Source organism: Schistocerca piceifrons, chromosome 10 (assembly GCF_021461385.2).
Source record: "Schistocerca piceifrons isolate TAMUIC-IGC-003096 chromosome 10, iqSchPice1.1, whole genome shotgun sequence".
Classification (NCBI taxonomy): Eukaryota; Metazoa; Arthropoda; class Insecta; order Orthoptera; family Acrididae; genus Schistocerca; species Schistocerca piceifrons.
This window is the reverse complement of record NC_060147.1, coordinates 61236985-61263999: the sequence shown is the minus strand read 5'-3', so window position 1 is coordinate 61263999 and position 27015 is coordinate 61236985. Positions and strand designations below refer to the sequence as shown.

Genomic DNA, 27015 nt, shown 5'->3' with positions numbered 1-27015 from the left:
GCGCCACGAGTGGTTGATGAAATCACTGTTGTTATAGCAGACAACGTTGTGCACAATTCCTGATCATCAGGCAATGCGAATACTGTGTCACGAGAATTGAACATTGCACTATCCACTACATGGAAGGTGCTTTGAAGCATTCTTAAATGAAAAGTATCGATGACTTTGATAAGTGTTTACAGAAAAAAATGATCTTAGAATACTATGACATTAAAAGGGAAACACTCACTCTTCGAAAGCTTTACAGTTGGGTGAAGGAGGATACAAACATTAATGCCACAGGCAAACCAAACCACTTCCTGGAAAATTTTGAAGGGTAAAGTGTTTCATTTTTAAAAAAAATTCAAAAACAGACAAACATTTCTGGTTGAGAGGGAGGACACTGTAGCATGTCGTGCAAGATTTTTTTAGAATTTGGAGAGAAAATGAGAAAGGTGTGACGAAACACATCATGTTTACTGATGAAACATGGGTGCATACACACTATACTGTCAATAATGTTGGCAGCATAGTGATGTACTAGATGCATAGTCAGCCACATTCTGCCAACGACCTTGTCAAAGAGGGCGGAGGAGCGGATAGAGATTCAGGGCACTCTCTTGTCATAGGGGTGGGAAATTGCCCCTAAAGGCGGAAGAATCAGCAATGATCAACGACATGAGGATGCAGAAGGCAATGGAAACCACTGCATTAAAGACACGTAACATGTATCCACAGGACAATTCGCCTGTAATTGAAGAAGTGTCATGATGATCTCTCCATTGGCAAAAGATTCCGGAATAGTCCCCCATTCAGATCTCCGGGAGGGGACTGCCAAGGGGGAGGTTACCATGAGAAAAAGATTGAATAATCAACGAAAGGATAACGTTCTACGAGTCGGGGCGTGGAATGTCAGAAGCTTGAACGTGGTAGGGAAACTAGAAAATCTGAAAAGGGAAATACAAAGGCTCAATCTAGATATAGTAGGGGTCAGTGAAGTGAAGTGGAAGGAAGACAAGGATTTCTGGTCAGATGAGTATCGGGTATATCAACAGCAGCAGAAAATGGTACAACAGGTGTAAGATTGGTTATGAATAGGAAGGTAGGGCAGAGGGTGTGTTGCTGTGAACAGTTCAGTGACCGGGTTGTTCTAATCAGAATCGACAGCAGACCAACACCGACAATGATAGTTCAGGTATACATGCCGACGTCGCAAGCTGAAGATGAACAGATAGAGAAAGTGTATAAGGATATTGAAAGGGTAATGCAGTATGTAAAGGGGGACGAAAATCTAATAGTCATAGGCGACTGGAATGCAGTTGTAGGAGAAGGAGTAGAAGAAAAGGTTACAGGACAATATGGGCTTGGGACAAGGAATGAAAGAGGAATGAAGGGAGATACGGGAAGATTTCAATTAGATTACATCATGGTCAGACAGAGATTCCGAAATCAGATACCGGATTGTAAGGCTTACCCAGGAGCAGATATAGACTCAGATCACAATATAGTAGTGATGAAGAGTAGGCTATAGTTCAAGACATTAGTCAGGAAGAATCAATACGCAAAGAAGTACGATACGGAAGTACTAAGGAATGACGAGATACATTTGAAGTTCTCTAACGCTATAGATACAGCAATAACGAATAGCGCAGTAGGCAGTACAGTTGAAGAGGAATGGACATCTCTAAAAAGGGCCATCACAGAAGCTGGGAAGGAAAACATAGGTACAAAGAAGGTAGCTGCGAAGAAACCATGGGTAACAGAAGACATACTTCAGTTGATTGATGAAAGGAGGAAGTACAAACATGTTCTGGGAAAATCAGGAATACAGAAATACAAGTCGCTGAGGAATGAAATAAATAGGAAGTGCAGGGAAGCTAAGACGAAATGGCTGCAGGAGAAATGTGAAGACATCGAAAAATATATGATTGTCGGAAGGACAGACTCAGCATACAGGAAAGTCAAAACAACCCTTGGTGACATTACAAGCAATGGTGGTAACATTAAGAGTGCAACGGGAATTCCACTGTTAAATTCAGAGGAGAGAGCAGATAGGTGGAAAGAATACATTGAAAGCCTCTATGAGGGTGAAGATTTGTCTGATGTGATAGAAGAAGAAACAGGAGTCGATTTAGAAGAGATAGGGGATCCAGTATTAGAATCGGAATTTAAAAGAGCTTTGGAGGGCTTACGGTCAAATAAGGCAGAAGGGATAGATAACATTCCATCAGAATTTCTAAAATCATTGGGGGAAGTGGCAACAAAACGACTATTCACGTTGGTGTGTAGAATATATAAGTCTGGCGATATACCATCTGACTTTCGGAAAAGCATCATCCACACAATTCCGAAGACGCCAAGAGCTGACAAGTGCGAGAATTATCGCACAATCAGCTTAACAGCTCATGCATTGAAGCTGCTTACAAGAATAATATACAGAAGAATGGAAAAGAAAATTGAGAATGCGCTAGGTGACAATCAGTTTGGCTTTAGGAAAAGTAAAGGGACGAGAGAGGCAATTCTGACGTTACGGCTAATAATGGAAGCAAGGCTAAAGAAAAATCAAGACACTTTCACAGGATTTGTCGACCTGGAAAAAGCGTTCAACAAAATAAAATGGTGCAGGCTGTTCGAGATTCTGAAAAAAAGAAGGGATAAGCTATAGGGAGAGACGGGTCATATACAATATGTACAACAACCAAGAGGGAATAATAAAGAGTGGACGATCAAGAACGAAGTGCTCGTATTAAGAAGGGTGTAAGACAAGGCTGTAGCCTTTCGCCCCTACTCTTCAATCTGTACATCGAGGAAGCAATGATGGAAATAAAAGAAAGGTTCAGGAGTGGAATTAAAATACAAGGTGAAAGGATATCAGTGATATCGCTGATGACAATGCTATCCTGAGTGAAAGTGAAGAAGAATTAAATGATCTGCTGAACGGAATGAACAGTCTAATGAGTACACAGTATGGTTTGAGAGTAAATCGGAGAAAGACGAAGGTAATGAGAAGTAGTAGAAACGAGAACAGCGAGAAACTTAACATCAGGATTGATGGTCACGAAGTCAATGAAGTTAAAGAATTCTGCTACCTAGGCAGTAAAATAACCAATGACGGACGGAGCAAGGAGGACATCAAAAGCAGACTCGCTATGGCAAAAAAGGCATTTCTGGCCAAGAGAAGTCTCCTAATATCAAATACCGGCCTTTATTTGAGGAAGAAATTTCTGAGGATGTACGTCTGGAGTACAGCATTGTATGGCAGTGAAACATGGACTGTGGGAAAACCAGAACAGAAGAGAATCGAAGCATTTGAGATGTGGTGCTACAGACGAATGTTGAAAATTAGGTGGACTGATAAAGTAAGGAATAAGGAGGTTCTACGCAGAATCGGAGAGGAAAGGAATATGTGGAAAACACTGATAAGGAGAAGGGACAGGATGATAGGACATCTGCCAAGACATGAGGGAATGACTTCCATGGTACTAGAGGGGGCTGTAGAGGGCAAAAACTGTAGAGGAAGACAGAGATTGGAATACGTCAAGCAAATAATTGAGGACGTAGGTTGCAAGTGCTACTCTGAGATGAAGAGGTTAGCAAAGGAAAGGAATTCGTGGCGGGCCGCATCAAACCAGTCAGTAGACTGATGACCAAAAAAAAGAAAGATGCATGGAAAAATGAAAGTTCTGGACAAAGGATAATAGTGGTTCATGCGGCAAGAGAAATGCAGTTCACTGAGGGTGCAGACCTCATCTATGATTCGAGATCAACATTGGAAAATAACCACAATGAAATGAACAATGAAAATCATATAAAATGGTTGCAAAAGCACCTAATACGAAATATTTAAGCTGGAAATACTGTGGTATTAGACAATGTTAACGAAAATGAAGTGCCTAACACATCTTGCCTTCCACCTTACAACTGTGATCTGAACCCCATCAAACTTATCTCGAATTTAATGAAACAGAAAATTTCATCGAAAAATGTCAGCAGCAAACATGACTAGATGAAGGTGTGTGATGAAGTGAAAACTATTATGGATGAATACTGGCACAGTGACACTCTGATGGACAAAGCTATTCAAAGCATCATTATTCAACTTCAACCACACATGACAGTGAAATTTCATCACACAGTTCTGAGGATATATCAGACGAGGCAGATTCAGACCCGACAGACACCTGCTTTGGACACCAGCAACAGCTCTACCATGTCAGTTGATGGGGCAGTGTTGTGTGCAAATAGCTAGGTGTTCAGCCCTTCAATATGGATTAAAGGTTGTTGAAAACATTGTATTAACTTTTCTCACTAGGTCACATTTTTTGTTCCAAAAGGAAAAAAAAAAAAAAAAAAAAAATGTTACAGCACTTGACAAAATTTGAACCCACAACCTCTTGCACAACAAGCAGACCTGTTGCCCATAACACTACTTCAGCTGACAGTGCATGCTCTCTATTTCAATGATATAGATTATTGCATGGAATTCCAAAACTTCTTTTGCTTCCATCCGTAACTTGCAAATGAGGGCTCACTATAGTGAATTGTTGCAGGATGTGATACCTGAAAGCCTATACTACACCACCATATATATGGTTTCAAAAGTCAGTCCCCCATAGTGGGGACCTCTCATTGTCAGTTATTATATTGTACACCAAACTTTCTATTTCATTTTGATTTCTTATGCTTTCCTGTAGAATGATGTGTTAACAGTGAATGTATTTTTATCTGCTGCGCGCCCAACTCAAGTTATGAGATAAAAAAAAAAAAACCAGTTATTAGATTGTAACACAATAGGTACCCCCCTCCCCCCGTTTTCCTGTAGAAAAATATATTAAAAGCGAATATACCATTGTCTCCTAAATGCATGCACAACTGCATTGTTCGACCACAAGACAACAGTTTTATGTTATAATTGTTCACTTCGATTGTTTTTCTGCACAGGAAAATGAGATCAGGTTGTATATCTGCTGCACATGTACCAAGTACAGTTCACGAAATATGTTACATTTTGATTGAGCACTGTTATACTGCTCATGTATCATCCGAAACAATCAATAGAAGCACACGTCGATGGTACACAGCACACCAAACTAAAACGGCAAATGTGAACTGAATGGGTGCTATGGCACTGGATGCAGTAGGCCTTCAAATTCTGTTTACAAATGTTCAATGTGGCTACCTTTTGTAACATGACAAATGTCCCGTCTGTAATCAATTTCCTGTCAAATCCCATGAAGCAAGTCTGTATGCATGGTGGCCACTGTTTGTGTTATCCACTGCTGCAGCTCATCAACATTACCCAGCAGCAGAGGAACAAACACACTGTAATTAATGTAACACCATACACGGAAGCCTGTTGGGGTTAAATAAGGTGATCGTGATGGCCAGGATATTGTTCCACCACATCTAATCCCAAGCCGGCACATTCCTACGGAGATATACAACACCTTCCGATGATGATGTGGTGGCGAATCATCTTGCTGGAAAATAAATTCTGTGCCCATATCATGTTGTAATTGAGGTGTTAGATAATGTTCAAGCATGCCCATGTACAATATGCCAGTTGCAGTGGACTCGACAGAAAAGAGAATACCATAAATCTTGTTACAGCTTAGAGCAAAATAACCTTTACCTTAGGCAAGTCCAGTGCATTATTGATTATTTGATGAGGTTTCTGCTTGTCTCATATCTGAACATTATGCTGATTCACTTTACTGTAGGTATGGAAGGTGGCTACATCAGTAAACACAATTTTACTGATGAAATCATCTTCAATCTGTATTTTGTTAAACATTCTACACAAAACTCAACTCGTTTTTCTTCGCCCCTTTCTCTTAAAGTTTACAACAGCAAAAACTGTCTGCATGTAGTGTGCCTCAAATGAATGTGTGTTAATTTTTTTTTAAATGAATGTGCATCATGTAACTGAGGTGGGACTCAAGTTCCAGCCCAATATTCACCTAGTCAGATGTGGAAAACTGCCAAAAATCTACATTTGTACTGGCAACCTGTTGTGTACATAGTTCCGCGTAGTCAGTGCGTACACAACTTCCCCACTAGAGCGCGCCCCGCTAAGCACAACAGTGCAGGCGCAGCGCTCGTCCATCTCCGCACTATGAGATGGCGCTGCCTTAAGAGACGGACCAAATTCTGCTTCCGCCGATCCGCGCATTAATATGTAACGCAGCCAATGAGATTGCTGCTAACGTAGAACCTTTTCTCCTCGTGGATCGCACTCGCACAGTGATACCTGAATGCGCGAGGTATTATAACGAGTGTACAGACCTCCAATTAGCCAGTCTGCATTTGTCTACACCAGTCTGTACCAGTCTGCATTAGTCTGTACCAGTCTATAGCCAAGTTTCAGTCTGCACCTAATAAGATTACCATATTCCTGTACATATCCATGAAGATAAATGTATAGACAATTGTCAAGCATCAGAGATGTGTGAGAATAAGATTAACATACCAAGACCGAAGGAACTTCAGATTGCCAATTTTGGTCACCGTCAATCTGCTACTCTAAGCGTGCAAGTGGCATTTCTATCGTCTGACCTAACGGCAGAAGATAAACACGCCGCGATAAGACCACGAGACATATTGCTGACACTCACCTACTTCGTTAGAGCGACAAGTCAAATAATCTGATGGTGTGTGTACCGAAGGTCTTACAGTATGCACACCACACTACCATACCAGCTCTCATCATTAACCTACTGGGCATTTATGTGGGGCAAGCGCACCTCCCCATTCCACAAGCAGTGTCCATTAGTATTTTTATAGTGAATATTTCTTTTTGTTCAAAATTTTACATAACAAAGGCCCACAGCATGTCTTATATGTTTGAAACAAGTGTGTGAAACTCCAAAATGATCCACGAGCATGTGTCTGCCGTCACTTCACCTGTCTGTTGGAGATTCAGCAGGAGCCACTTGGCCGTCCCCGGGGCTCCGGGAGGGAGAACTCCGAGAATGTTGGTCGACCGCTGGCCTTCCTCCACACCCAGCCAGATGCGAGGCTTCGTAGACACGTTTCCTGACCTAACATCATCCTGTGTGGCGAAGCTTACCGGTATGTACCAGGCTTGCAAAGAAGAGTTTGTCACAGGGCGGCCATCTGTGGTGAACCTGGTCTGTACAAAAAGAATAATTAATTACAATCATTTTAACCATATTTTCTCTACATATTACTGCATCAATGATGAGGCTCTCGATGTAGTCACAAATTAAATTTTTGAAAATAAAGCGATTAAATTATCTTCAATAATGATAGGAAAATGTAATTATTTCAGGTCAATGATTACAGCATATCATGCCAATCAAAGATATGAAATCAATTCTGTGGAGAGAAAGTGAAAGACATCAGCTTAAATGGAGAATTCTAATAATACATGCCACATTAGCAAGAGGATGCGATTCTGTTCCGTAACCTACTCCAAGTGTTTTGATGAGTTACAACTCGCATATCTCTTGGGTAATGTTTAAACCACCATAATATCTTTATTTAACTTTGCAGGCAGGTGTCTTTCCTGTCGCCACACTTTTCAGTTAACCAAAGGGAGTGAAGTCACTGATGCCACCTGTTTGTGAATCAATGAAACTTGTGTTCTGTGTGTTACCATATTTTAAATGTTTGTGTGTCATGTTTTCTGAAGGCAAAGATTAGGTACCACCTCAGTAATTATTGAAAGTGTGGAAAACTGTCCAAAGCCTACACACAGACTGCGCAGTATCATTAATATTCAATCACTCTGGCTCAACTCGATGACTTCCAGATAGTGTGCTGCAGAGTAAGCTATAAAGGCAGGTCAGCTTATAACTTGCATCAAAGATGGGAAGGCAAGGATTTGGTGAAGGGGGACATGACAGTGTAACCACAGCAATAAATACAGGGTAAACATTAATAAAACTGACAAACTGCAGGGATCGATTCCTGAGTGGAAATGTGATTACATTTTCATGCAGTTTGGGTGAATAGATCCTGAGAAATCAGCACCCAGAACAACCACCTATGGCCATAATAACGGCCTTGATATGCCTGGGCATTGAGTCAAACAGAGCTTGGATGGCGTGTACAGGTACAGCTGCCCATGCAGCTTCAACACGATACCACAGTTCATCGAGATTAGTGACTGCCACATTGTGATGAGCCAGTTGCTTGGCCACCATTGACCAGATGTTTTCAATTGGTGAGAGATCTGGAGAATGTGCTGGCCAGGGCAGCAGTCGAACATTTTCTGTATACAGAAAGGCCCATACAGGACATGCAACGTGCGGTCGTGCATAATCCTGCTGAAATGTAGGGTTTCACATGGATCGAATTAAGGGTGGAGCCACGGGCCGTAACACATCTGAAATGTAATGTCCACTGTTCAAAGTGCCATCAATACGAACAAGAGGTGTCCATGACATGTAACCAATGGCACCTCATACCATCACACCGGGTGATACGCTAGTATGGCGATGGCGAATACAGGCTTCCAATGTGGATTCACCACGATGTTGCCAAACGCGGATGCGACATCATGATGCTGTAAGCAGAACCTGGATTCATCCAAAAAAATGACGTTCTGCCATTCGTGCACCCCGGTTCGTCATTGAGTACACCATCGCAGGCGCTCCTGTCTGTGATGCAGCGTCAAGGGTAACCGCAGCCGAGGTCTCCGAGCTGATAGCCATGCTGCTGCAAACATCGTCGAACTGTTCGTGTGGATGGTTATTGCCTTGCAAACATCCCAATTTGTTGACTCAGGGATCGAGACGTGCCTAAAATGACGTTTTGCCATTCGTGCACCAAGGTTTGTCGTTGAGTACACCATCGCAGGTGCTCCTGTCTGTGATGCAGCGTCAAGGGTAACCGCAGCCAAGGTCTCTGAGCTGATAGCCATGCTGCTGCAAATGTCGTTGAACTGTTCGTGCAGATGGTTGTTGTCTTGCTAACTTCCCCATTTGTTGACTCAGGGATCGAGACGTGGCTGCACGATCTGTTACAGCCTTGCAGATAAGATGCCTGTCATCTCGACTGCTACTGATATGAGGCCGTTGAGATCCAGCACGACGTTCCGTATTACCCTCCTGAACCCACCAATTCCATATTCTGCTAACAGTCCTTGGATCTCGACCAACGTGAGCAGCAGTTGCAATACGATAAACTGCAATAGCGATAGGCTGCAATCTGACCTTTATCAAAGTCGGAAACATGATGGTACGCATTTCTCCTCCTTATACGAGGCATCACAACAACATTTCACCAGGCAACGTTGGTCAACTGATGTTTGTGTATGAGAAATCGGTTGGAAACTTTCCTCATGTCAGCACGTTGCAGGTGTCGTCACCAGAGCTAACCTTGCGTGAATGCTCTGAAAAGCTGATCATTTGCATATCACAGCATCTTCTTCCTGTCGGTTAAATTTTGCATCTGTAGCACATCATCTTCGTGGTGTAGCAAATGTAATGGCCAGTGTTGAAGATATACATCCGGTAAAACACCACGACATCTTGCATGAAGAAATCCGGTAACTGCCTGGTGATTCCTGACAGGAATCATCGAGCCTTCAAAGTCTTTATCAAAGGACCAAAGGTTTGATAATCACTTGGGGAGAAAATAGGACTATAGGGTGGGAGCTCAAGTGTCTCCCACTTAAGTTGGCGTGACTTCTGTGGTACGGCATTTGTGACATGAAGCAATAGTAACCTTGGGTGCACCATTCCACAATGTTTTCGACAGACATGCTGCCCCATAAACATTCTTTGTTCTCTGATGGATGTCTCCTGGTGTTTGTTCTTCAGCAGCCAAGAAAAGAATATCAGCTGTTGGTCTTTTTTGATGCATCTCGTAATAACATCACCGTTTCTGCACTTATTGCACACACGGTGGGAAGACTCATGTGCCGCACCGTCTGTTGCCTACGTGTAGTTGCTTATATACCCACATCACTCGAACTTGGGACCTTTGCCTTTCGTGGGCAAGTGCTCTACCATCTGAGCTACCCAAGCATGACTCATGCCCTGTCCTCACAGCTTCACTTCTGCCAGTACCTCAACTCCTACTTTCCAAACTTCACAGAAGCTCTCCTGCGAACCTTGCAGAACTAGCACTCCTCTGCAGATTGAAAATCTCATTCTGGCAAATCCCCCAGGCTGTGGCTAAGCCATGTCTCCGCAATATCCTTTCTTCCAGGAGAGCTAGTTCTGCAAGGTTCGCAGGAGAGCTTCTGTGAAGTTTGGGAACTAGGAGATGAGGTACTGGCGGAAGTAAAGCTGTGAGGATGGGGCGTGAGTTGTGCTCGGGTAGCTCAGATGGTAGAGCCCTTGCCCGCGAAAGGCAAAGGTCCCGAGTTCAAGTCTCGGTCCAGCACACAGTTTTAATCTGCCAGGAAGTTTCATACCAGCGCACACTCCGCTGCAGAGTGAAAATCTCATTCTGGCTTGCACCATTTGTGTATATGCTGCAGCAATGGCCTCAAATGTAAATGTTTCATCGCCCATTATATTTAAATGCTCTAATTCACAAGAAAGAGGGGCAGGAAAAACCATAGACCTATCACTCTGCTTTCTGTGAAGTTCCACATATTCACTAAAATTATCACCAACAAGTGGTAGATGCCAGTATATTATTGTGGATGGTGAATGTTACTGTGGGACAAGGTATTCTCAAGAGTGCCCCAAGAAGGTGTGATAGGACTGCCTTTTCTCTTTATACATGGTGAGCACAAAGTCTTGACCTGATTATAACAATTTATTACAGAATAACCGTTTGACACAATAGTTTACATCCAGGTGTTTCGTAATGTGTTCTGTCACAGCAACCACAGCAGCTTGTATCCTAGCCTTCAGTTCATCGACATCAGCAACTGGTGTGACAAAGACTCTGTCCTTGATATAGTCCCACAAAAAGAAGTCAAGGGGCATAATGTCTGGAGAGCGGGGTGGCCAGGGTGTTGGACCGTTCCTTCCAATCCACCAATCCAGAAATGTTTCATCCAGGAAATCACACACTATCAAAGATCGCCCGCCCAGTGGGGGCAGTGCTCCATCTTGCTGGAACAGCAGTTGCTGTAGGTACTGTGACACAACACATGTTACGAAACACCTGACGGGAACTGGAATAGAGGTTTATTAACATAAGTGGTCCTTTTAAAAAAAAAACACCTCTCTTAACACTAACCTATGTAATGGCATCAAATGATCAAATGTAACTTATTATGTCAAACAGTTATTCTGTTATAAATTTTTGTAACTGGGTCAAGACTCTGTGCTCACCCTGTATATCTAAATGATTTGTCGCACATGGTGATCAGCAATTTGCAACCGTTTGCTGATGATACTGCAGAGTGCAGGGAAGTGTCACCGATGACTGACTGTAGGAGGATATAGGCATTTCTGTCAGGTTTGATAAATGACAGCTTGTTCTAAATGTGGAAAAATGTAACTTAATGCAGATGAGTTCAAGTAACAATCCTGTAATATTTGAACACGGCAGTAGTGGTAGTGTGCTGTTGATTAACCCTGGATTACTAAACCCTTGTAAAATTTACAATTGCAGCTGATACCAATCTGTGCTTCCCAACAATCTGGTATTATCAGTACTGGGTCTAAAACAGGACATTTTGTACTTATTTTATACATGACATACCACTGGAGATCTTACAGCTGTAATTAACTAGTGCCTAAAACATAAATTATTTTTATTTATTTACATGTCAAGTTCCGTAGGACCAAATTGAGGAGCAAATCTCCAAGGTCATGAAACATGTCAGTACATGAACTTACAACATAAAAGTAATAACAGATAAAAATAAATGTTCATGAACCTGAAAGAAAATCAGCCCGTAAGTTTAAGCAAACGCTATCAGCAATACAATGAGAATCAGCTTAATTTTTGCAAGGAACTCCTCAACAGAATAGAAGGAGTGACCCACAAGGAAACTCTTCAGTTTCGATTTGAAAGCGCATGGATTACTGCTAAGATTTTTGAATTCGAGTGGCAGCTTATTGAAAATGGATGCAGCATTATACTGCACACCTTTTTGCACAAGAATTAGGGAAGTCGGATCCAAATGGAGGTTTGATTTCTGCTGAGTATTAACCGAGTGAAAGCTGCTTATTGTTGGAAATAAACTAATATTGGTAACAAGAAACGACAATAAGGAATATACATATTGAGAGGCCAATGTCGAAATACCCAGACTCGTGAACAGAGGTCGACAAGAGGTTCGTGAACTCACACCACTTATTGCCCGAACCGCCCGTTTCTGAGCAAAAAATATAGTTCTAGAATGGGAAGAGTTACTCCAAAACATAATACCATACGGCATAAGTGAATGAAAATAAGCAAAGTAGACTAATTTACGTGTCGAAGTATCACTCACTTTCGATACCGTTCGAATAGTGAAAATGGCAGTATTAAATCTTTGAACAAGATCCTGAACATGGGCTTTCCACGACAGCTTACTATCTATCTGAACACCTCGGAATTTAAACTGTTCAGTTTCACTAATCATATGCCCGTTCTGTGAGATTAAAACGTCAGGTTTTGTTGAAATGTGTGTTAGGAACTGTAAAAACTGAGTCTTACTGTGATTTAAAGTTAGTTTATTTTCTACAAGCCATGAACTGAGGTCATGTACTGTACTACTTGAAACCGAGTCAATGTTGCACACAACATCCTTTACTACCAAGCTAGGGTCATCAGCAAACAGAAATATTTTAGAGTTACCCATAATACTAGAGGGCATATCATTTATACAAATAAGGAACAGGAGCAGCCCCTACACTGATCCCTGGGGCAGCCCCCACTTGACAGTACCCCACTCAGACCCCACATCACAGCCGTTATCAACATTGTGAATAATTACCTTTTCCTGCCTGTTGCTAAAGTAAGAGGTGAACCAATTGTGAGCTACTCCCTTTATTCCGTAATGGTCCAACTTCTGGAGCAATATTGTGAGATCAACACAGTCAAATGCCTTTGTTAAATAAAAAAATATGCCAAGAGTTCTAAACTTTTTGTTTAGCCCAAGAGAAAAGAAAATATAGCATTTTCAGTTGTCAAATGACTTCTAAAGCCGAACTGTACATTTGATAGCAAAACGTGTGATATAAAATGATCAATTAACCTTACATACACAGCCTTTTCGATAACTTTTGCAAACACTGATGGCATAGAAATTGGTCAAAAATTATCTACTTTATCCCTTTCTCCCTTTTTATAAAGTGGCTTTACTACTGAGTACTTAAATCGCTCAGGAAACTGACCATTCCTAAAGGAAAAATTACAAATACGGCTAAATACAGGGCTAACATGTGCAGCGCAGTACTTTAATATTCTACTAGACACTCCATCATAACCATGAGAGTCCTTAGTCTTCAGTGATTTTATTATTGACTCAATCTCCCTCTTGTCTGTATCACAGAGGAGTATTTCAGATGTCAATCTCAGAACGGCACTTGCTAAGAAATTTATATGATTTCCTGTTGAAACTAAATTTTTATTTAATTCACCAGCAATGCTCAGAAAATGGTTGTTAAATACTGTACATATATCTGATTTATCAGTAACAGAAATATTATTACTGTGAACTGACTTTATATCATCAACCTTGTGCTGCTGTGTCTTCCTTTGAACAAAATACGGAGTTAAAATATCTCCAATGGTTTAGTAACAATGTAACATTTTCTCCCACTTAGCACTGTAGCGTTAAATAAAGAGGCACAATATTGCAAGGTGACTTCGAACAAGCACATAAAGTTGGATGCACGGAAAGCAAATGGTTGACTTAGGTTTATTGGGAGAATTCCAGAAAAGTGTAGCTTATCTATACAGGAGACCATGAGCAAACGACTTGTGCAACCCATTCTCAATTACTGCTCAAGTGTCTGGGATCTCTGCCAGGTTGGATTAAAGGAAGACATGAAAGCAATTCAATTCAGAGGTATACAGCTAGAATTATTACCAGTACATTCAATCAACACATGTATGTTACAGTTCGCCATGAACTCAAACCGGAATCCCTTGAGGGAAGATGTTCTTTTTCCAAAACAGTATTGAGAAAGTTTAGGGAACTGGCATTTGCATCCGAGTGGAGAGCAGTGTACCACCACTGACAAATTTCATGTAAAGACTGAAGACAAAATAAGAGGTATGTGGGGGTCATATGAAGGTATACACTAACTCATTTTTCCTTGCCCCATTTGAGAATGAAGAAGAAAGAGAATGTCTAGTAATGGTATCTGCTGAAAGGGAAAATTAATGACAGGTAGTGACATACTATACCGGCAAACTAGACTCAGTATTTATAGATATAAACATTTTTTTTCTTTGACAAATATCGTTAATTTAAATACATTGGAAACTCAAGGGAGGAATATCAACAGTGTAGGAAAAGATAGATTTCTACCTACTGTAAACACGACACATTAAGTTGCTGACAGGCACAACTGAAAGGCACAGACACAAAGCTTTCAGCTATAGCCTTCATCAGAAAACATCAGAAAAAGAGAAACACACACCACTCATTCACACAACACTGTGGTCAAAAGCTTTCTGTAAGTGTCTTTTAATTCTGCCTGTCTGCACCTTTACAGCAAGTAGCAATCTGTCTTTTCCTACACTGTTGGAATTCTAAAAAGTAAATATTAGGCCAGTAGTAGCAGATAACAGTAGCTATGTAATAAAACTGAGGAGTCTGTAGCTTTTTTTTTTTTTAAATTAATGGCTCTGCGAGCTATGGGACTCAACTGCTGTGGTCATAAGTCCCCTAGAACTTAGAACTACTTAAACCTAACTAACCTAAGGACATCACACACATCCATGCCCGAGGCATTTTTCGAACCTGTGACCGTAGCGGTCGTGCGGTTCCAGACTGTAGCGCCTTTTACCGCTCGGCCACTCCGGCCGGCTTTTAATTAATACTTTGTTTCTAATTTACTTGATCAACTTGAGCCGGCATTAAGTACAGGGGTTGGATACAAATATGGAAAAACAGTGGCAAATTCTTCCAAGTCAACAGGCTGCGCTGTTTTATCTGACAATGAACTACACCTGTGCAGTTTCCTCATTACATTGCAAGTGTCAGTCGTGGTCAGGACAGTGTCCCAAGTACAAAAATGTGTGTTGAGTGACTGTGAGAGATTGTCATTGAAGAGGACTGTGACAAAAAATAAGAGGTCAGCAGTTGCAAAAGACACTGCAGAAGTGAATGTCGCATTCACAAACCCTCTTGGCACCAAAACAACATGAAGGGAGCAGAACAGGCAGGTAACTGCAGAGTGAGCTGGAATATCAGAGGAACTCATCAGTGATGCAAATGCCAATAACAGGAAAATGTGGTGCTCAAGTAATAAAACCTGGTCTGCAGAGCAGCAGAAGAACTATTTGGTTGGACGAGTCTTGTTTCACACTATTTTCAACTTCTGGATGAGTGTACATCTCAAGAGTTGAACATGACAGAGGTTCAGTGATGATTTGAGCAATGATATTGTGCTATTCCGTGGCCCCCATAGTTACTCTGCAAGACTGCATTACTACCGAGGATTATGTGACCGTCTTGGCTGGTCAGGTCCACCCTATGGTAAAATGTTCGTTCCTCAATTGTAATCCGTGATGGCAAGGCCTCTGTTCACACAGCTTGCATCCTCCAGGACTGGTTTTGTCAACATGAGGATGAACTGTCACATCTCCCCTGATCACCTCAGTAACCTGATCTCAATATTAATGAAACTTTACAGATAAGTGTGCATGATCACTATCCAATTTATTCATCATTACTATATATTGGCACACTTTTTCTGGAAGAATGATATATGATTCCCTTAAAACCGTACAGATGTTTTCATCCATTCCAAGATGACTGGGAGGTGTTTTGAATGTACTGTATTATGGATGATAATGTGTTGTGTTTTTGGTGTTTCCATATTTTCGTCCAGTCGCTGTATGAATAGAATTAAGCATTGGAGTGATATTTAGCACAATAAACATCTAAAGTTTCTACGTTTTGTTTGTCTTATACTGATGTGTTTGCTGACTCACTCCACATCCCTGAAGGTTCTCCTTCTTGAAGAGATTTAAGTAACACGATAAATAAATTAATAATGCAGAGCTTTCAAAGTTTTTCCTCGTGATAACACCCTTGTAATATATACTGTTTCATGAGATATTAATAAAAGAGATGCTAATGTAATAAATGATACTTTAAAGAACAATAATTTTTATTTTTTAAAGGATTTCATGCTTTCAGCTGCTAGTATTTTATTTTGTGACTGCAATTTCGGCATTTAGCCATTTTCAAGCATAAGATTTTGACAGAGGTAGAGATAAAGTGCCTGAAAATGGCATAATCCCAAAAATGCAATTGCTTAATACAATTCCAACAGCCGCAAATAAGATGAAATCCTTTAAAACTTTATAGAAGCTGTGGATCCACTCTACAAGAAAATAATTAATTTTGTATTTCATTTCCAAGTACAGTATAATCTTATATTAAGTACCTATTCACAGACACAACATCTTTCAATATTATTATGAATTCATCTTTCAATATTATTATGTATTCATTGACTCACATGGGCTTGATGAGCATTACAAATCTGTCTTACACTATCTCAGATGTAGGCCAAATGCACATGCATATCCTCATTTAACTTTCACAAATTTTCACATTTAACTGTTTTTATGTCATTCATAAGGAATATGTTGTGGAAAATGAGTGCTGTTCTACTTAAGTGAGGGTAAGCTTGCTGAATAGAAATCCAGAAGTTGCATAAACATGATCTTTGGAACTTCAGTTTTAAAATGTGGTAGTTGAAGTTCACAGGCACTGGAAAGCCCTAAAGGATTTCTTATCCATTCATACAGGTTTGTGTCTATTGTTGGGATATCAGTCCAAACTCTCTTTCAATTTCACTAGCTGGTCGTAACTCAACTGTTGTATTTTTATTACTAACCAAACATTTAGATTCCAATGGGAAGATTTCAAAATAGTTTTCTTTGTTTTTCTCAACCACACCTCAAATTTATTCATGTTGCAATGTTAACTGTGGCAGTAAGGAGATTTGCACTCTTACCTTGTAGACTAGCATTTGCCTTATTGAGTGTTTCAAGTAAATCAATAATGAAAGCTAGCCTTGATCTCCAGAGCTCATCATCTAGTGCGTCCACAAACTCTGTTTTGTTTATTTGCTCAAATAACTCAACACTGCATCCTTAAGCTCATACACACAACTGAGTACTCTCCCTTCAAATAGCCAGCAGACTTATTTCAGAAAGTGGAGGTTACAATCCTGTGTTACTAGTTCATTACATATTTCAGCAAACAGTCTTGACTTGAGAGGCTTGCGTTTAATATAATTTATCATTTTGACAGTCTTGTCCAAAACCAATTTCAAATCCTTCCAATGGCTTTTGTTATGAGTGCTTCTCTATACAGAAAGCACTGCATGATAATCGAATTTTCATTTCGTTGTTTGCCAGTGTGATGAATTCTTTAGCAGAACCTGGCACTGAAGGGGCACCATCTGTGCATAAGCTAACAATTATTTCACAAAAAATTCTTTGTGGTCATGTGTCCATTTATTACTTCAAAAATGTCTTTGCATTTGGTAGTTATTATCACTTTGAAAGAAGTGAAATAATGATACTTGTCACAAATGAAACAACAAAACACACTGATGGAAAGTGTACAGTCCTCCATGTCACCTCTTAAAGGGCTTGTTAAGACACAGGCCAACAGAGAGCATGAGTATACAACAGGAGTAGAGACACATCCACTGTCATAACTGTAAGTTATATACACCAAATACTGAAATTGAACATACTTATGACTTGTTTAATACACTACTGGCCATTAAAATTGCTACACCATGAAGATGACAAGCGTACAGACGTGAAATTTAACTGACAGGAAGAAGATCCTGTGATATGCAAATGATTAACTTTTCAGAGGATTCACACAAGGTTGGCACCGGTGACGACATGAGGAATGTTTCCAATCGATTTCTCATACACGAACAGCAGTTGACCAGCGTTGCCTGGTGAAACGTTGTTGTGACGCCTCGTGTAAGGAGGAGAAACGCGTACTATCACATTTGTGACTTACATAAAAGTCGGATTGTAGGCTATCGCAATTGTGGTTTATTGTATCGCGACATTGCTGCTCGCGTTGGTCGAGATCCAATGACTGTTAGCAGAATATGGAATCGGTGGGTGCAGGAGGATAATACAGAATGCCATGCTGGATCCCAACGGCCTTGTATCACTAGCAGTTGAGATGACAGACATCTTATCCACATGGCTGTAACGGATCGTGCAGCCACGTCTCGATCCCTGAGTCAACAGATGGGGACGTTTGCAAGACAACAACCATCTGCACGAACAGTTTGACGACATGATGAACCTGGGTGCATGAATGGCAAAACGTCATTTTTTCGGATGAATATAGGTTCTGCTTACAGCATCATGATGTCGCATCCGTGTTTGGCAACATCATGGTGAATGCACATTGGAAGAGTGTACTCGTCATCACCATACTAGCGTTATCACCCGGTGTGATGGTATGTGGTGCCATTGGTTACATGTCTTGGACACCTCTTGTTCGCATTGACAGCACTTTGAACAGTGGACATTACATTTCAGATGTTTTATGACCCGTAGCTCTACCCATCATTCGATCCCTGCGAAACCCTACATTTCAGCAGGATAATGCACGACCGTATGTTGCAGGTCCTGTGTGGGCCTTTCTGGATACAGAAAATGTTCGAGTGCTGCCCTGGCCAGCACATTCTCCAGATCTCTCACCAATAGAAAACGTCTGGTCAATGGTGGCCGAGCAACTGGCTCGTCACAATACGCCAGTGACTACTCTTGATGACCTGTGGTATCGTGTTGAAGCTGCATGGGCAGCTGTACCTGTACACGCCATCCAAGCTCTGTTTGATTCAATGCCCAGGTGTATCAAGGCCGTTATTACAGCCAAAGGTGGTTGTTCTGGGTACTGATGTCTCAGGATCTATTCACCCAAATTGCGTGAAAATGTAATCACATGTCAGTTCTAGTATAATATATTTGTCCAATGAATACCCATTTATCATCTGCATTTCTTCTTGGTGTAGCGATTTTAATGGTCAGTAGTGTATGTGATCTATGGTTACACTTCACAAAGACAAGGATATTTTGTATTATCTCAAGTTTTCATTTGTTTTTCATTCAGAATTTGCTAGTATCATGACACCCTTTATGTTACTACACAAAACCCTGGGATATTGGGACAACCAATTTGGGAAGCCCTGGAATAATGAATCAGGATTTTTACAAGCGCGCTAGTACATTCAGCCCATTACATTTCATTCAGGGGCCCTAAAATATTGTGTTACCAAAATAGTATTCTTTTCTAAAATGGTCTGCTACAGGCGAGTTACAAATCACGATGACCTCTCTTTGCAAATGCGTGCCTAGAAATTCAGTTAAGTACCTGGTTGATGGTGACAGAACCATTAACGTAGTTACGAATGGCTGTAACCACAGGGAAGCCGGGTTGCAGTGTCCAGGAATCCATCACCTGCTTCACCGTGGCATTCTGTGGCAATGCATGCTCATGCAAGGACGAATTCCTCACAGCTTCCTCCATGGACCACCACAGGTCATCCTGCTTTGCATTCGAATATTTCCTAAAGTACAAAACAGTATATTATATTGTTATGCTGCCATGGTAATTACATACAGAAGGTCAGTACAAATATGAACATAAACAAGTAACAAACTGTTGACATATGCCAGCTTACCAGCACATTCATGTCTTTGCTACTAAAGGAACTTCATCATCATAGGCATTTACTTGCTAACAAGGTAGTTACCCCACCTTTCGCAAGGACTGTTGTCCTTCATGAGTTCCAGTTCAAGGAGACCAATTGCTGAACAAATTTTTCTACTGCAGTGAGCACATAACCTAACCATACCAACTGCAGGTCACAGCTGATTGTCTGTTACATCGGTTTCTCACTGTTTCCTACATTTCTGCTTGTCCAATCTTAGGTCTTTGCACTGTTGTTCAAAGCACCGTGAACCATCGTAAACAGTACTTACGATGCCATTTCGGATGATTGGAGGCATTGGTTTCCAAACTGCTGGTGTCAATTTGGCATTTTTAAAAGTATGACTTTGGAATGTCTCTGTATCATTTCATTCCTCAATGTTACTCTCCATGCCTGTGTTGGGATTGTTTGTCATATATCAGGCACATTGGTAATATGACCAACCCACCAAAGCTGGTGATGTTGATGGTGTTTACACTGGCAGTATTTATTTTCTCCAGGGAATTTCTCAAGAAGCTGCAAATATCTTCTGTGCATGATCCAGGCCTTAGTTAATTAGTTAGTTAGAAGCATGTTCCATAGATCATTTGAATGATTCTTTTACAGAAATGATACGGAATGAGTCAGTTTACAGGATATGTATACATAAGTAGTGTTAACATTAATGAATACATTATAATTTAATTCCTACTCAAGCAACTACAGTTTAAAAAGTAGAAATTAATCAATGGAATTGATGGAAATAATTTTAAATTAGATTTGAAACTTGCTTCATTACCCATCAGATATTTTATGCTATTGGCCAAATGATCACAAAATTTTGTTGCCGCGTATTGAACTCCTCTCTGAGCCACTGACAGAGCTTTAACAATGGGTAAAGGTCATTTTTCCCTCTAGTGTTATAGGTACGTACATTACCATTCTTCTTGAACTGTGGTGGATTATTTATGACATATTTAATTAGTGAAAATATGTATTGTGAAGGTGCAGTTAAAGTGCCTAGCTCTTTGAAGATGTAACTATGTGACGTTCATGAGCGAACACCACATTATCATTCTTACTGCTTGCTTTTGTGCAATCAATACTTCCTTCCTAAGTGATGAGTTACCCCAAAAAATTATCCTGTACGACATTATAGAGTGGAAATATGCAAAATATGTCATGAGGCTGATATGTCTGTTTCCAAGATTAGCAATTATATGAACAGAAAAAGTATTTAAACAATTGGTTGAGAAGCTCGGTAATATGCTTCTACCAGTTCAAGTTTTCATCAATATGTACATCCAAAAATTTTAAGCATTGTACCCTACTTACTGACTCCTGCTCATGTCCTACATAAACTGTTGGTATGATTATTTGTTGTACAGAATTATATGTACTGTGTTCTTCAAAACTTAGGGAGAATCCATTTTCACAGGAATGTCTTAATAATTCTTTGGAAAATATGATTTACTAACTCTTCTGTTGCTCTCTCTCTCTAGTGGGATTTATTATACTAGTATCTTCTGTAAAAAGTAGGAGTCTTTCTTGTGGAATGTTAATTCACGTATATAAGAAATGGGAGTCAACTCAAAATTGAAACCCTTCGTGGTTTGACGCCAGTCACCAAAATTTTCTACCTTTCCGACATTGTCTGAATTATTCAGCACAACCTTTTGCGTTCTGTTTGGGAAGTATGATTCAAACTCATACTCTGAAGTGAGAACTGGTTTAGTGATGGCTCAATGGACAGCGCTCAGTCATCATGTTAGGTCACAACTACCAAAAGCCCTGTCCCGCAAACGGCCAAAGGCTCTGCTAACATATCTCATGCGAAACTGGATTTCAGTGTCCATATTTACATTAGTCGAGAGATGATTTCCAACACGCAGAAAGTGCTCAAACTTTCTGCAGAATTCACCACTTAGTTTTAAGGCTGGATCTGTACAGTTGGTATTTGGAGAAGGTTGATGCAAAATTTGAATGTTCCTGATGTATGGGGTGGCAGCTAATCAAGGAGTATTATAGAGATGGTTTAACAAAAATTATTTTTAAGGCCACAGTCAGATCTTTACAACTCTTCTCCGAGAGCAGCTTCGACAGTGCCTGCACGACACAAGTTTCCTGTCTTTCAGAACTGAGGCAGTTCTGTCCAGTTAAAGCTGCACACAAGAGACATCTTGAGTCCTCTGCTGAAATTCATGCCATGGGTTTTAGCCAATAGCATGCGTGGGATACAGGTCACATGTTTGGACTCTGGAGTGTTCTGCAGTGCAAAACACAGTTGCCTCTCTCTCTTGTGATCCAGACCTTGAGCAGAACAGACTTCTTAGGAGGCAGAGCCTCCGGCTCTGATTCCACGACTGGCTGCCAACATCAATCAACATGAACCACCTTTCCTTCCACTGCCCACTTCAATTATTTGTTCAACCTCCTAGGTGCTCTCCTTGTATACCGTACATTGAAATATTTTCTCTTCATTTTACCTAATTTCCTGTTCTGTCATTTAATGGCAGCCCTGGATGCCCACTCACAAGTCCTGACCACTCGACCTCCTGCAAGTTCTCATCGTAAGCCAAATTCAACAACTTCTTCCTCCTTCCCTGGCCATGTACACTGATGTTAACAACTATGCTGATGCCCACGTATTCCTCACTGAATAAATTCAAAACTGCGTGCAGGGCTTCCTGTGAGTTAGCCATAACAACAAAATTATCTGTGTACAAGAGTTTGTTGAAAGAAGCAGTAACTAACTCTCTCAGTCAGAACCCTTATAGTCTAATTTAAACTAGTTGTCACTCGACTGTCAGCGAGCTGCATGACTCTCGCCATCAGTACACCAGTTGTGAGTCACCTGCTGTTGGCTTCAACTGTATCGTCCTTCTGTTGCCCTACCTGAAGCATTGTTCCAGCCAGTAGTGAGAGATGTGGGCGACGTTTAACTTCATGTGCCTAGCAATGTGGTCTCACAAGTGGGTCAGATCAAGGCTGCGCACTCCTTGGAATTGTTCAAAAACTATTGGATATTGTGTGATTATGTACAATCATCAGTCACGCGATTTGTGTGTTGAATCTGCAAGTAGAAACTCATGAAAGGAGAATCAGGTGCGTCATCTACATTGAAGACACCTGGGAAAAAGAAGCAACTTGAGAAGAGGGTCACATATCTCTACTCTTTTCAGGAAGATGTGATTCAATGTCGTATATATGCATATTATTCTCAGAAGGAGAATCCAACACTTAAAAAGCTTACATGCTACACTTGTAGCAGTGGACGATTTCAGGGTAGTAAATTGTCCTTTTACAAGTCATGAAAAAGCTAGGATTCCACTGTATATCCATTTCTGGCCACAAGTTTTCAATGGAACACCAAGGTATTGCAGCCTGATGATGCCACTTTCTTAGTGGGGACAAACTTTGATGATGATATTTGGCTTGATGAAACGTGGGAATGTGGGACACAGTTTAAAAAAGATTGGACAAATGATACCATCAGCCGTAGTACAGCAGCTCTCGTTAGTAGAGGAAAAAGAATAATTGTAGCACATGCCAAAACTTCAAAAGGTTTCATTTCTACTTCTCTGCCATTATTCATTTCAATCAGGACCTCCGAATACTACAAAGAGATGAATCAATATCTTTGTGAAATGGCTGAAAGGCACTGTGCCAAAACTTAGAGAAATTTAAGATATGGTCTGACAGTGAGTTGACAAGGGCAGTATTATTAGAACTTGTCACAGAACAAGCCAAAGAATCCAGTTTACATTGTGGATAGAACAGCAAAAAAAAATATGGACATATAAATGCTCCAATTGTCCCCTACCATTGCCACTTTAACGTGACAGAACTGATTTGAGCTTGGGTTAAACATCACATTGCTGCAGAAAAGAGAAAAATTATTTTGACCAAAGTGGAATGTCTTTTGAAGGAGGCAATTGAAAAGCGAAACCAGAAAACTAGCAAAAGCAGTGGACCATGTGAAAGTGACACAGGAACCAGAAGAATGAAGGTGCATTACAACAGTGCTTCAAAGAGTTGATAGTATCTTATTTATATAAATGCAATGCAGTATGAAAATTTTGAAGGATTAGTTACTAAGCAAACTATTTTGGTATAAGGCGTGATAAGTTTGAAGCTGTTTACAACAAGGAAAATTTAATCTGTTTCAAAAAAAATGAATTTAACTCTTTCCCTACTTAAAATTAAGAACAGATTTTTGACATGCTGAAAGACAACAAAGAGCTCTAATCTCATATGTGAATTTGAGATTTCTTATTTATATTTTGTGGAAGATACAGATTTAAAGTGATTTTCTATCTCCCCCCCCCCCCCTGTGAGCAATGCAGAGTGACAGCTGCCTGCTTACTGTACTCGATGTGATAATGCAGCAACTTTGGTACTTAAATGTCAAGGGACAACTAGTTTGAATCAGTCTGTGGTCTAAAAAGACTGAAAATTCTGCTGGTAGTTCTCCTTGAACAAGGTGAAGTAAACTTCCAACAAATATTTAAAATATAAAATTGTATCGTCATTCTCATTTAAAATATCATAGGAACAATTGAATCTTCTTTCTCAATTCCTGTTTTGCTTTCAAAAGCAACTCTGGGTTGACTGTAATTTCTATGATGATGGAGCTCATGTTATTGGACAGTAGGTGAAGTATTTGCACATATTTTTCGCAGCATCCAGATGAGGCTAAGACCCCAAAGATATTTAAAGTTCAGTCCTAACAACTTGATAACATTAATATATATTTTGAATGCTGCACTGAAAGGAATCTAAATGTTGTTATAACTTCTTTATTAAGTTATTTATGTTGTTTTATTGCAAATATAATTGGTTTTAGACTTTATTTGACTATGCATTTCAAATTGTAGACAAGTTTGAGTAAATAGAAACAAAATGGAATATATATATATTGCAACTTCTCACTTCTCAAGAATGGCTATCAGTTCAAAACCACAACTACATCTAGTCAATGCTCGTATCAAACCCATCTCATCAGTTCAAGTAAGAATTGGTAGTAACATTTGCAACTTACATACATAAAGAGACTTAAAACTGTATGAAAACTGGGAGGGTGAAATAGAAGTAATAAAAGAGAAAGTAAGAAATGACTACTTCCAAGGCTCAGTTAAGGTGAAAACTTAGCAGAAAAGCTTCAAGGGAAATGCTTCATTGGTGTGAGCGCGTAACACACTGTAAACCCAACCCTACGGCAAGAACAGTATTTCAAATAAAAGAACTGGAAAAGAGGCCCAGGGCACAACCAAATACATAGATTAGGATCATACAGGACGACACAGAAACAATAGGACTGTGCCCTGAAATGATGTATATATACTAGGAGGGCCCACACCAACAGACATCAGGAATAAGCCACGGAAGACCAAGTTTCATAAATAAAGTGATGGAGTCCATGATGATTTTTATACTCACCATTTGTCTATATAGATTACCATTCCTTTCCTGAACATAGGTTCTGTTAGACTGTGATTTAGCATCCGAATAAGGCAGGCACCTGCAAAATTAATACACAATCACAATTTGCTTTTTAAAATGTGGCAGATAGCAATTTTCAGAATTATTCACATTCCTTAATTTACACTGATATCTTTGTTTTGTGTACCAATAGAGTTACCATAATAGAATAGACAGGTAAAGAAGCTACAACCAGAAAGAAGTACAGGTATGTGAGATATATCCTACATTCATCCACCACTAGAAGAATAAGTAGAATAAACAATTTTAAGAACACATAAAGATACGACTATGTGAAAAAGTTTACAGAGGATGTTACATGTTCTAGTGAGTGCAGATGGAAAGATGAGCACAAATAGTAAGACAAACACAGTCAGATTGAAAGATTTATCTCCTAAACAAAAAAATCCTACAAGTATTTTGGCATTTACTTAGAAGTACAATAGAACCAGAGTACATAATTTCCTTTGGAGAAGCAGTGGTCCACTACACAGCTGGCCTCCTCTGTCATTCCATCATTTTCCTTCCTTTGCTTCTCTGGTTCGCCCCCGGTTCATCTTGCCATTGTTGAACTTTAGATCAGAAAATTTCTCTGTTCTGGATATCTTCTTGCACAATTCCAGCCAATTTTAAACAGTTTTTTTAATCACCAATCAATTTCATGGTATCTGCATTTACTTTATTCCTGTTTTCATGAAACTGAGGTAACAGTCTTTTAAAGTCAATATAATTTTATACTCTCGAAAATTCCCTGATGTCTTTGAAATCCACAATTTTTGTCCCAGTTTCTGATATGGGAGATAAACATGATCCTGACAGTTACGATCCAATATCCCTTATTCCTGTAATATTGTTTTGTGCCAACTTTGTACAAGGTAGCAAACCATTAAAATTTTCTGAGTCCCAGAATAAAGCTACTTTGCTTATATTATGGTGGTACTGACACATGGTGGGTGCAAAGAATAACACTGAGAGTGGGTCGGTCAGGTGAGAAAACTCCATCGGCACTTCTGGCGTGCCAGACAATGGACCACAGCAGAGCAGCCAGACAGTACCGCATCATCTTCATCTTCATTACATAATGAAAGAAATTCTATAGCTAATGCAACAAAGTGTACCAAGAGCTTTTGCAAACCAGGCCTATACTACAACAAACCCATCCTATACTATAACAAACTCATTAAAGAAGCAGAGTGACAACAGCTGATACCTACACAATAGCAAGATCTATGTGTTCATGACAAGTGACATTGGGAAAATATTAGCTGCTACTTCACTTCATAAATACTCCAACATATCAGCTCACACGACATATCAATTGATGGCATACATAACAATTGCACTCCACAGTAAAGTGACGTCTGGCACAAGTCTGTTGTAGATTTACTGCACACTACTGAGCAATGACAGCCAGTACTGGGAGAGATGGCTATCTTACTATAATCACCAGTCGCACAGTTCAACACCACAGCCTGCCATTGTCGTAAGTGAGTGGATATGGGGGGAGGGGGTGTCCTCCCTATTGTCCCGTGTCAGGACACCAGCTACCCTGTTACTTCGGTGGACTGACCAGGGCCTGCCTGAACAGCAGGCCGAGATCGTCATAATATGAGGCTACATGACAACCGTCACTGTGATTCGACAGATGAAGAAGAACGGCGGTGAGTGGTAGGGGAAGAGCACCTCTGAAATTGGTGTGTTAAGTCAAACACAAGTGCCACATTCACTCACCCCTGTGGCAATGCAGTACAGCCAGCACTGCAGGCACTAC

General features: G+C 40.3%; 1 protein-coding gene across 1 annotated transcript in view; it reads right to left on the bottom strand.

The window, feature by feature from the left end:
- The window catches only part of LOC124718692 (aminopeptidase N-like), a 214701-nt gene that overhangs the window by 33091 nt on the left and 154595 nt on the right, over positions 1 to 27015 (bottom strand). Inside the window, exons 11-13 of the mRNA XM_047244315.1 lie at positions 25203 to 25284; positions 19445 to 19640; positions 6883 to 7111 (exon numbers count right to left, since the gene is read on the bottom strand). Of these exons, the coding sequence (XP_047100271.1) occupies positions 6883 to 7111; positions 19445 to 19640; positions 25203 to 25284 (507 nt within the window). The remainder of the gene's footprint in view (positions 1 to 6882; positions 7112 to 19444; positions 19641 to 25202; positions 25285 to 27015) is intronic.